The sequence below is a fragment of the Calypte anna genome, chromosome 3 (genome assembly GCF_003957555.1).
Source record: "Calypte anna isolate BGI_N300 chromosome 3, bCalAnn1_v1.p, whole genome shotgun sequence".
NCBI classification, from domain to species: domain Eukaryota; kingdom Metazoa; phylum Chordata; class Aves; order Apodiformes; family Trochilidae; genus Calypte; species Calypte anna.
The window spans coordinates 15,275,452-15,288,221 of NC_044246.1; the positions used below are offsets into that span (position 1 = coordinate 15,275,452).

General features: G+C 36.8%; 1 protein-coding gene across 1 annotated transcript in view; it reads right to left on the bottom strand.

Annotated features, from left to right (window-relative positions):
* Positions 1 to 12,770, bottom strand: part of KIF6 (kinesin family member 6) — a 145,553-nt gene that overhangs the window by 26,598 nt on the left and 106,185 nt on the right. The window contains exon 16 of the mRNA XM_030447857.1: positions 2,898 to 2,948. Within this exon, the coding sequence (XP_030303717.1) occupies positions 2,898 to 2,948 (51 nt within the window). The remainder of the gene's footprint in view (positions 1 to 2,897; positions 2,949 to 12,770) is intronic.

Genomic DNA, 12,770 nt, shown 5'->3' on the forward strand with positions numbered 1-12,770 from the left:
AGTTAAGCCTGTTACTCTAAAAGATCTTCCTGGACAAAATAAGGTAGTTGCATAATGAGGTATTCTTACAATTAACAAAGATGAAAGTCACACTGAAAGTGAATCTTTGCAATTTTACACAATGTATTTGATGTTTCTGGTTGTGTATTGAAAGAAATGGAGCATTCCCTTGCCTCCAGTGAAACTTTCCATGTATTGTGTCCTTTATAAACTCCTAGCATATGGTGTTTTAAGAGATAGCTAAGAACAATAGGTTAAGCAGTGGAGTTTTCCTTCAAGAATAAATCCACATCTTAAGCATAGCCACAAGGGAAACAGATCTACACTGTTTTACATTCAATCAGAATAGCTTCATAAAGGGTTTTAACCATAAAATGCCTTCAGTTAAGAAAAAAAAATTTTAAAAGGCAGCTGGAAGATGTTAACTTGCTTTCTAATTGAAACAATGGTTTGTTTTATTTCACGTTGGGATTTCAACAGACTCTTAATTAGCCTTTTTACCATGCAGTTTTAATTTAAAAATATCTTGATGACATTCTGGTCATCAAGAAGTTCCTAGGAGACTTGACACCTGTTAGTCCTTGGAAGAACATTCATCCAAAAAGGCAGGCAGACAAATAATACTCCCCAACTCATAGAATAAATACTAAGTCAAAATATTCGGAGTATTTAAAAGAATAATGAAGGGGGGAAAAAAAGTCTGGAAAATACTTTGTGCAGTTCAGACTTAGTGATGATAAGCAGACAGCAATGCTCAAAACAAAAGCCAAAAAACACATGGGTTGCCTGCTATGCACTGGAATACCAACAGGATATTTACAATGTGAATGTATAGCTGGTAAAGTCACTACTATGTCATTTCCTATGGACATGAAAAAATTATGCTCACCTATTTTATGAAAAGGAGCATAGCTCTTGAGAACAGCATTTGCAACACAATTTTCTATTCAGTAATAAATAAGTATACAAGACCAGATGTTATCATGCAGACTGAAACATACAGTCAGAATATATCACTTCATTTTTTGAAACACTGGTGACAATGAAGAATTCTCATAAATAGTGTTTCTATGATTCATCTTGATGTAAAATGTCTTAAAGAGGGGTTAAATTAGTAAATAGATAGTATTAAAACCTGGAGTGAATTAAAGAAATTATATATCACTTTTAGATTGAACTTCAGATACTTGAAACAGAATAAAGTAGAATAGAATAGAACAGAACAGTTAGACAGAGCCTGCAATGGTCATCTAGCCTGACCACTTCAGGTCTGTCCAAGTTAAAGCATGTTATTAAGGGAATTGTCCAAATGCTTCTTAAACAGCATTGATCACCTCTCTAGGAAGTCTATTCCAGTGTTTGACCACCTTCTTGTTAAAGAAATGTTTCTGAATATCAAGAACATGCAGCTTTGAACCATTTCCACATGTCCTGTCACGGGATACCAGGGAGAAGAGCTCAGCACCTCCTTACTTCCTCTTCTCACACTAATTGAAATAAACCTAGTTTGACTACTGGATTTCACTGAATCATAGAAAAATGTAATTGTTTTGGTTGGAAAAGACCTTTAAGATCAAGCCTAACCATTAACCTACAACTGCCAAGTTCACCACTAAAGCACGTCCCTAAACACCATATCTACACATCTTTTTAATACCTTCAGGGATGATTACTCCACCACTTAACAGCCTGTTCCAGTGCCTGACAACCCTTTCAATGAAGAATTTTTTTCCCAATATCCAATCTAAACCTCCCCTGGCATGACTTCAGGCCATTTCCTCTTGTTCTATCACTTGTTACTTGGGAGATTTACCTTCATCTTTCAGGTAGTTGTAGAAAGTGATAAGGTCTCCCCTCAGTCTCCTTTTCTCCAGACTAAGCAACTCAAACAGCGTGACATGGACAGCACTTATTTCCAATGCTGATTTTTAAATAAAATTAATAAAGCTGTAAAATAGTTTCATCAAAAGATCTTGAAATGCATGGTTAAATTAGGGAGAGAAAGGGGAAGCTATTTTGTTACTCTGGAGTAACCTATTTTGCAAACTTTTGGAAGAAAAGAAAGCCCCCAAATTCTCATATTAAGAGACAAATACTGTTTGCTGTGCTAAGGATGCATAGAAAGAAAACCATCAACTGCAGTCTGGTTTGAGTTTGCTCCATCTTATCTGTGAAGAAGGTCCATGAATCCATTTTCAGATTCTTTAATGGATCCAATGGATTTCCCCAGCAATTTTCTTTTAGATTTTACCTAAAGTTTACTGTAGCAAAAGTGGAATATTCTTCCAAACACTCCTAGGCTGTTTCAGTACAAAGTGAATGGAGTCAGCTTAAAGCACCTTAAACCAAATTTGGATGACTTTACACTTATGTAAACAACTTACATTGACACTTTCAGCTTCACAGCTGTGTCAACAAAAACTGCAAGAAATAACTTCTCAACTTGTATAGTTAGATGCAAAATAAATTACCTGCATATGCCTTCAGTCCCTCTTGGAGTTGGAAAAACTAAAAGGGATGTGGCAACATAGCTACAAGCTCAGCATCAAGACAAATCAACATGTATTAGTGGGAATTCAAATTAAGAGTAACCAGAAAGCACAAAAACACCTAAAAATGAGGAGAGATTAGATGAAAAGAAAGTCAACACCTAAACTCCAAACCTAAGACTTTTGCATTATTATTCTCATCACCCATAAAATCAGGTGCCATTTGAACCTGTGTGAACCCTGGCAAAGTTCACACAGTCCGTGATCTTTACAGTATGGACTGTTGTAGAAATATTGTGGCAAAAATTATCATAGAAAATACAACCTGCCCCATAGGCAGATTCAGCACTGGGAAAGAGTTTATTGCCCCTGTTGCAGAGCATTGTATTTGAAATGTTTTGCTCTTACCTAGAGCTGCCCTCTGAATGTGTCTCCGTGTTATTTCGCCCTTCAGGTGGTCTGTAAAAGATGCAGAATGCAAAGGGTTAGAATTCAGTATATGAAAAAATCAAAGAAAACATTGCTTATTTCCCAGCATTTGAACCCCTCTGTGCTTCTGGACAATTTAAAGGGATTTTTTGTGACTGACAGGACTATCAGAGTTCTGAGCCATCTCCTTCTCACTACTGCAAGTAAATAAGTAGGCACAATTTGCTATACATATATTTAGATTTAACTTTTTCCAGTAAGAAAGGCTGAAAATAAAGCTATTTACTGTTACACACATTCACAGGATAATGATCTCCTACTGCTAGATACAAAGGAAGTCCAAGTGAGGCCACGAGATATACAGAATTTCAAGTATTTATTCAGACAGACTTATAGGCAGTAGCAGTGGAAATGTGATATTAGGTCATCCAGTCAACCTGTTTGCCAATGAAGAACTGGTTCCCTATAGTTCATTTTTTCCTGTTTGTTGGGCTTAGTTTTAAATATCCCATTTTAGCAGTAGTACAAGCAAGTTGTACTACTCAACTGAACTCACAGTGTAGATGTCATTGGTCTTTGACAGAAATTTTTCTTTAACTTCATTATCTCATTTTCTTAGTTAGGCTCCCATGCTCCATGTAATTCACCTTTACCCTTCTTTTATTAATTTTCTTTGTGATCTATGACACTGTTACAGTTCACCAATTATTTTAAAAAATAACTATATTACCACATGGGAAGCCATTATTCATAGTGGTGAATGGAACCAACAAAGGAAAAACATAACCCTTAAATGTGCAATTTCAGCAGCATATGTATTCTGAGGGAGGATGGGTTTATCTCTTTCAAATTAAAGCATCTTCTAAACAGAGATTTGTTCATAATCTTTACTGAGCTATACATCTGGATACCAAAGAAAGAAAAAAATCCATGATGGATTCACTTTTCCCCCCAGATCTATGATTATATCAGAATGCATTCTAAATTAAAAATAAACTTTTGCTGACAAGTAAAGATTCACAGAGTAAGCTAATCAGAGCAAATGAAGTCATTAAAAGCTGCCAAAATGCTTAACTGGATAAGGTGGAAAAACCTTTTAAATTCACAGGTCATGAAAATCAGACTGTTCTATGAGCACCAAAGAACCATGAAAAATTAAACTTCCTTGAGAATCATGAGAATAAATCTTAAGTAACTTGGAGCATTGTTTAATTGGTATTATTTGCACTGTACTGCAGTATAACAGCCTAATTGTGTTGTTTTGAATGCTTTCAGGAAACAAAATTTAAGAAAAAACCCTACCTACTCCTTGTCCATAAAAAAAATGAAATTTTCCTGCATAGGAAGTTTTATTTTTTCAATTATTTCCATTTAAACCAATGAATTATGCTGTACTTAAAGTTATCTGTAAAACTAAGAAAAACTTTAAGCAACTGGGAAACAGGTTAACTGTAAGAACTAACCACACCCAGCCCAGCTATGCCAAAGTAATCCTCCATCTCAGCTGTACTAACACTCAAACAACAAAAAAAAAGCAAAAACTGATTTCTAAACATATAGAAAACCACCCCTTCATTAATAATTTTACTAATAAAATTCCAGCTAAATAATCAACACTCATGCTGTTTGTGCTTTGAAAGCTATATATAGCAACTCATTTATCTGATGTCAGTGCTCAGTGAAACGTGATTAAACATACCACTTTTTTCCTCAAATAGCTTATCGCTATTCTGGATATTTCTATTCTTGTATTCGATTGTATCCCACAGGGTGATATCACTCAATTCAATCCTGAGACCTGGGACAGTTAGGAAACAATTTGCAGTAATCTTGAGATTAATCTCAGTGGGTCATCCTTAGTTTAGGTGCCTTAGAATGCCATCTTATCTATACAGATATCTGCATGTAAGGACCCAGAAGCTTCCTTAAACACTTGTGAGCTGCAAAAGGCAGTGCCACTGCCATTGGAAACAAATGGTTTTGGAAGTGAGAATATGTTGTTCATCAAGAATCAACTGAAAGTAAAGGTGACACATGAGGTCTCTATCTTGTCAATCCCTGGTTTTAATAGTGTTAGTTCTCTTTCTTTAACCTTACTAGAAACAGATCAGCAACAATCAAAATGATCTGCATAAGTTTCTACCAATTGGCACTGAAGTCAACATAGAAACAGCAATCCAAACAAGTCAATGAAATTAAGACTGAACAGATAGATAGCAGCTTGCTGTCAACACGAGGATGTGGAAATGGAAAAATATGAGAACTGGTTTTTAAATTATTATAGCTGAGAAGCTTGACTTCCAATTATTCTCAGTACAGCTGGGACAGAAGCTGCAGAAGCCCTACTTTCATAGTAAGTTAGGCTTGCCAGCACTGTGGAACTGCCCCAAATGCTCCTTTCTCCCTTTGTTCTCGCCTTTGTACACTTCTGCTCCATCCATGACATGGACATGTTGTAAGAAATCTTGCCCTTCTGTTTTGGAAGCTTTATGAAAGAATAAGAAGTCATCACTTGTAATCAGTGAAAAAATTTCTCCTTCTGCTACAAAAATTATAATCCAGTCTTACAATTTCTATAGAAAAATACTTTTTCTGATATGAATGGAAATAAAAACGAGACATTTATCTAATTCACAGAGTCCAAACTGCCTTTCCAGGGCAACAAATATTCAATGTTTCACAGAAAATTTTTCAAGGAGAAATTGCAATTGTATCATGGGAAAATGGTATCATGGTATTCCATGGTATCATGGAATTCTGGTTCAGAGGACATAGTGGTATCATGAGGCACTGGACTATAATTCCATACCAAGACTTAGCCAGATATGATTTCATCTTTCAATTTGTTTCAATCCAATTTGAAATTTGACAGTTTATTTTGATTTAATTTGGAAAAAAGAATAAGTTTTCATGTAGAAACTCTTATTTTTGACAAAATTATAACTTTTTCTGTACATGTTTTTGATTAAAGTAGTCTTGTTCTGGTTTTGCTACAAATACTTGTGGAAGAGAACAAATATTTCTGACCTGCTCTACTTTTCTGCCTCTGAGAACACCATTACCCCCATGCAGGGCTTGATGTTCTAAGTGACAGAAGTAGGGGATGATTCCAGTGCTGTTGCCTGCACAGACCTTCCCATATAAACAAAGCAAAGATCTCAGTCTTTAGTACTGCCAGTTCTACAACCTTCATAAACACAAATATTTATTCAAAGAAATATGAAGAATCACATTCTTATAAAAATCCCCATGTTTTCCGATTCCAACAGTGTAAAGTTGTAGACAAGGTAGTATTTAAATGTGGTTTACAAAAATTGAATTTAAGACTTGGCAAACATCTCTCAACATATGGCTAATTATGTTTTCTGAAGGTTCACCAAACAAGAAGCTAAAAATAGGTCTGCAGCTGACACCAAATGATTTTTTTCCAGTGGAGTCATTCTTCAGTTAGAGATAACAGTCCCAATAAAATGTTGAATGCTGCAACTCCACATGTTTTGGCAAAAAAAGTAGTTTTGGGGAATTTAAGAATTCACTCAGCATGCAGCCAGCTGTCATTAAGGCTGTGATAAATCTGTTGGTTTTGGCCTGTGTTTCTGGACACATGTACCATCCTGAGGTATGGAAGAGATGAACTGGTAACAGAGAACTTCAGCTTTGTGACAGGAGACAAAAGCCAGGGGGAAAAGGGAAAAGATAAAATAGAACAGAGAAGCCTAATTAAGACTCGTGCAAAGGACAGGAAGGTATCCTATATGCTGACTAAATATGACAGTATCCATAACTTGAATAGTACAGCTGTCCTTTAACTTCCTGTCTTTGTGTTCTTCCAGACTGTTTTACAAGTTATTTTCCAATTTATTATACTGAATACATATTCAGGGCAACACAAAATGGGTATGCTACTATGAAAAAAAATAACATTGATTTAAAAAATTAAGCTTTTGGTTTTGTTTGAGTTCACATCACAAGTTTTAAGGCTTCGCCTATGTTTTATCAGACTATTATAAGGTTTCCAAGACTGCTAACTGAAAGGATAAAAACACTGGACAAGCTAAGAGTACACATAAAGCATTAACTTCCTCCCTTTGAGAATATTTGTTGTTACTGATGTGGACACACATTTGACTTGATGCAGGATCTCTTCTGACCTTATGAGTGACCAGCTGAAGCCTCTGTCAACAACCTCTCATCTCATTACTTTTTATTATTTTACTATTATTTTACATTTTCCAAGCCTATGTTTAGGTAAAGAAGGAATTTCATATACAAGATCCTGAAACCTTGATGCCTTCTCCAATTTTTGGTGCTACAGAAAATACCTGGCTGAACATCCTCTTATGCATCCAAGTAATCTCTGATTCCCAGAACTCACCCTCCATTTTTGGGCATTTTTGGTCCCCAGTAATGCTTTACTGTCTAAATGTTAGATCTATCTTTTCTGCTTCTCACATCACCTCATCAGTGAGTAGGCATAGGGGTGCACTAGTAGCTGAGAGGGGACACAGGCAGGACAGTTGACCCAAACTGACCAAAGAATCAAAACTGAACACAGTATTCATGGTGAGGCCTCATCAGTGCTGAGTACAGGGGGACAATTACCTCCCTAGTCCTGCTGGCCACACTATTTCTGAAACAAACCAGGGTGTTGTTGGCTGCCTTGGCCACCTGGACACATTGCTGGCTCATATTCAGCTGGGTATCAGTCAACACCTCCAGGACTTTCACTCCTGGGCAGCTTTCCAGTCACTCTTCCCTAAGCTTGTAGCAGTGCATGGGGATGTTGTGACCCAAGTGTATGACCCAACACTTGGCCTTGTTCAGTCTTATCCAACCAACTTTGACCTCTTGATCTAGCATGTAGATCTTCCTACCCTCAGGCAGATCAACAGTCCTCCAATTTAAAATCATCTGCATTGATAAAGATATTCAACAGAACTGGCCATCATACTTATATGTACATATATTAAAAAAAAAAAGCTGAGGCAGGAGAAAGGAGGAAGAAGTGATGCTTGAAGTGATGGTATTTGTCTTCCCAAGTCATGGTTGGGTGTGTTGGAACCCAGCTTTCTGGAGGATGGTTGAACACCTGGCTGATAATGGGAAGGAGTAAAGCAATTCCTTATTTTGCTTTGCTTGCACACACAGCTGTTGCTTTACCTATTAAATTGTCTTTAAATCAACCCACGAATTTTCTCACTTTTACCTTCCAGCTCATGTTAAATTATGACTGGAAATATGTGGGGTTGTTGTTTGTAATGCAATGCCCCTTCATATGTAGTTCAACCCAGTTATCACCCAACTGTGAATATACTCAAGATATACTGTGAAGATACTCAGGAGTCCAGATCTATGAAATTTAATTCATAAAAGTTGCATGCATCCTCTTGAGTCACCTGAGGAATCCTGCTGAATAAGCACAAAATAAAGCTGTATAGTCAGCAAATAATCACCGAGACTGACTTTTGAAAACAGAGAGGAGGGTAACTGCATAACTTCCATGAGCCTTGTGGAGATACTTTTTTAACTGAGCTTGAGGTCAGAGCTGTAACAGCTTACAAAGGACTTCTTAAAGTGGAGACATTGAACCCAAATAGAGATATTCAAATGGGGTAATTTATCAAATGGAGAACATTTAAACAGAGATAGTTATTGGAACTCTTACCAGATGTGCTAGATACTTCTGCAAATCTGTTGCTGAGATGGTATGAGAATAGAACCTAAGACAAAAAGTATCTGACAAGAAAAGTAATGGAAGAAGTTTCTGTTCTAACTCAAAATCCTACAGAACAAAAACCAGTCAACTTCAGCCTTTCTCTGACCCAGAGAAATATCTGGGGCAAATTCTCTCTCTTCTTTGAAACATTTGTCCTTCTCCATTGGCAAAACCATATCAATCATCTCTATTGGGACAACATGCAGGGGCAAACTATCCGGCACTAATAACCCGGCTCAACACTATTTCTGATGCAAATACTCTATTTTGGGATACATGGTTGGTCAAATCTCCATATAATCTGACATGTCCTAACTTTGAGAAAGCCCCAAGAGGCATCAAGAAAGTAAAAACCACTATTGCAGCACTCAGAACCTTCTGACTATAGCATACATATTTTTCAAGGTATGAAATACAGCCCTCATCAGCATTCAAAATGCATTAGCAATAATACTTGAGGTAACCTACTGTAAAGTATAACCCATTGCAGCAGATTTCTGTCTTTGTTCAATGAAGAAACATCTGCAGCAGTTTAAGATTTTATTGGCTTTTTCCTTTAATCTCTGACTTCTTCCCAAGGTTTGCAGTCAAAGGTTGCTGTCCCCACAGCAGAAGCAATGTTTGCCTGTGCTCTGGCTCCTTCAGTAGCTTGGCATCTCAGCACAAGCACACTGGCAGCTGAAGCTGTGACAGTATCACTGAGTTAACTGGAAAGTCCAGAACATTAGAAGCACTTTGTGCCAGCTGTGCTGGGAGGAAAGGATTGGAGACAGTAACTACCAGCAAGGAGAAGGGGCAGATCACTGGGAACAAGTTAGCTGATGGCATTTAGTAGAACTCATCAGTTGGAGATCCCAGGAAAGACAACAGACTCAGAACTGGAAGCACAATCCTGACTTCACACTGAATCCACAGCTGCATACTACAGTCTAAACTCTGCACATAAAAACCACTTGGAAATACAACATTTTCCCAACATTCTTTGAAGTTTAAATATATACAAATACAAATGTATACATTTTATTATGATGTGGAATACTGATCATTTTGAGATAAAAAAAAAAACTGCCTTAGGCAAGTTCCCTTCCTTGCCACACTCATTTGAGACAATCACAGTGTTTATTGACACATGTAACATCTTCAAGTATGATCAAATTTAAATACAGAAAGCTTATCAGACAGCAGTGTCTCACTCACTGCTATAGGATGATGCTGTATTTATTATTATTTCTTGAGTTACTCAATCTATAGCCCTCTAAAGCTTATCTCCATTTCTGTGCATGTATTTCTAACCTCCATATTACGTCTCCCCTCTATTTTCCACACATTCTCATTAGTTCTGGCCAGATTACATCATACTTCTTTTCCCTCACAATATTATCTACACATTCTGATTGATGGGCATTTCAGTAACTGTTCATTGTTTGGTCCAAATTTCCATACCACTCTTTATCCCACATTTTTTCTAGTAGCTTTTCATACCCTCTGGCTGGTACAGAAAAAAAAATCCTTTCATAGGGCCATACAGCAAAACTGTGCAGAAATGGGATTTATTTTTCTGATGACAGCATTCTGGACCTCTCTCTTCCTTTAAGTACAGACAGTCACTGGCTGCATACAACTTAATTGTTGAGGGACCCCAAGGTCCCATCCATCTAAATGAGGGAAAGGGAAGCATGGACCCATTCACCCGAAGGCACAGGACTCCTTCCCATAGATATCAGAGTTCAGGAAGTGGCTAGTGCACATGAATTCCTAACAGTCCACATACACTATACTGGGATATCTAGGATAACCACCAGAAAGTACTAAGGGCTCTGGATTGCAGTTCAGCATATCCTTGAAACTCTTATTCAGAACCTGGATGCTTTCTGAATTTAGAAGCCAATACTCACACCTTTATTTTATCTTCCCTAGGTTGGCTGCCACTACACAGCTGGGTTTTTTTAAGTTGAACTCAGTGTTGCCCAGGTAGTTTTAGCCATGCATGGATGTTAGGCACCAAGCCCCCTCCAAGAGATTTCATCAGAAGGACATATCATTTTTGGAGTCTCAATGGGTAGGAGGTAGGTAGCCCAATGAATAAAGTAGTGTTTCTGTACCTGATAGCAAAGAATGTTGCACCTCAGAAATTAAAGTGAATAGGGGTTTTTTACCCCTAGACAGCTCTCCTGAATTTAGGTGCATAAATTTCATTTAAGCTATACATTAGATACCAGACTATTATTTTAGGTGTTGTTCAAAGTTAACAAATAATCTGTGTACCAATCTTCTTTTCATATACTGGAAATGTGACAGAAATTATGCACATCTGGAAACTGTTGCTCTGTTGTTTATCACATCTAGTTGTTCATGAATTAAATAATAAGCTGGAGTAAAAAGCATGGATGAAAGGCAATACCATATGGATAAGGAGTCATAATCTGTGAATTTTGTACTCTGGATGCTCATACGAGTAAATGTAGCTTATCTCGATTGTTTCTGAGAAATTACTGGGAAGAGAAACAACAAGGACAGTAAAGCCAGAGAAACAGATTACTATATAGTTCCTCTCTTTCCCTCTTTTACTTTTTCTTTTTTTTTAATGTCCACATTTCAGAAGCTTAAAAAATAAATAATAGGTCCTAAAGCACAAAGAGGCCAACCCAAAGAATTTTACTCACAAGTTTTACATTAATACATTGGTCTTAGTCAATATTTTGAACAGAGAGTGAATGCATCCAAGTATAAGTATAATATTCTGTAACAATACTGCCTTTATGGCTTTGTAACAGCTGTTCTGCAACAATGTGATGTTTAGCTTCATTTTGTGAATTTTTTCAGGCCAGGGCTGTTCAACAGAAAATTTAGTATAGAGTTCTAGGTCTCACTATACACTTCAATGTCACAATCTTTTAAAATATTGCTAGAATACCCAAGAAATTGCCCTGGAATTGAGGTCATATTGCTATGTGTATTCTGGTCAGATAAGACATACTTAGACTTTAAGAAGACTTAAAAATAAAAATATGGAGCCAGAGTTGTTTAGATACTTTACCATGGTTAGAGGGCATGTTAAGGTTTCGGGTAATGGATACAAGGTCAGAGTGAGAATGGGTCTACAACTCAATTTTTTAATGCACATTTCTTTGTAATATATTTACCAAACATTTGAGAAATGGTTTTTTGAGTGTCAGACACATATTAGTGTCCCAGTAAAATTTGAAATAGCTTCCCATAAAGATACAGCATATATTTACTGTTGTGGATGATAACCCTGTCTGCTTTTTTAATTCTTCAGCAACTTAAAATGCAGCCTGATTCTATATAAGTGGCATAATGATGTCAACAGCTCTGAGCACACGTATTTCCTTACCTAAAGGGCATGAGAATATCTTCGTAACACAGCTATTCTCTGTTGATTTTACTCCTGCTGCAACACTCATAACCAGCTGTGGTGACATCACTAGTCCTACATGACTTAGGAACTAGTTTGAGTAGGAAAAACACATCTATTGTGTTTCAATACACATAAGAAGGTACAACTGTACAGCAAGTCTGAATGAATGCTGTCCAGATGTGCAAATGAACTACAAAATTCTATGGAAAATAACACCCTGATGAAGGAGTATTATTCTCTGATAGTGATACTCTGAAGAAGAGAATGTGCAGTCCTCCAGAATTTGAAGATTTGAGTCTTCACTCATAAACCCTGGGGCCAGCCAGTACAAAAGACAGGCATGATCTAGGAAAGGAGTGTAAGATTTAAAAAAACACAAACGTATAATGTAGCATTAACTATCTTCTAGCATATTTTCTTTAAAAGAGTAAATTTAATGGAATCACCTACGAATTTATTAGACTTTTAGCATAATAAAACAGCATAATGCAGTGTAGCAATCCAGCAACGATTACCTGTTTTCAGTCTGTAGACAGGCTACAAGAATAAAATCTGTTCCTGAGAGGTACTTTTTCAAGTTTCTAGACATGGCAGTTTATAGCTTGGTTAAATCCAATAAGCTTGGTCCATTTGCTATTAGTTTTCTAGTGAATACCTGACCTAAAAAGTGTTTACTTGGTTTCTTCCTAAGCATAAATTTTTCCCCTGAAAATACTTCTATTTCTAAAGAACAGAACATCATTTGTAATAATTAGAA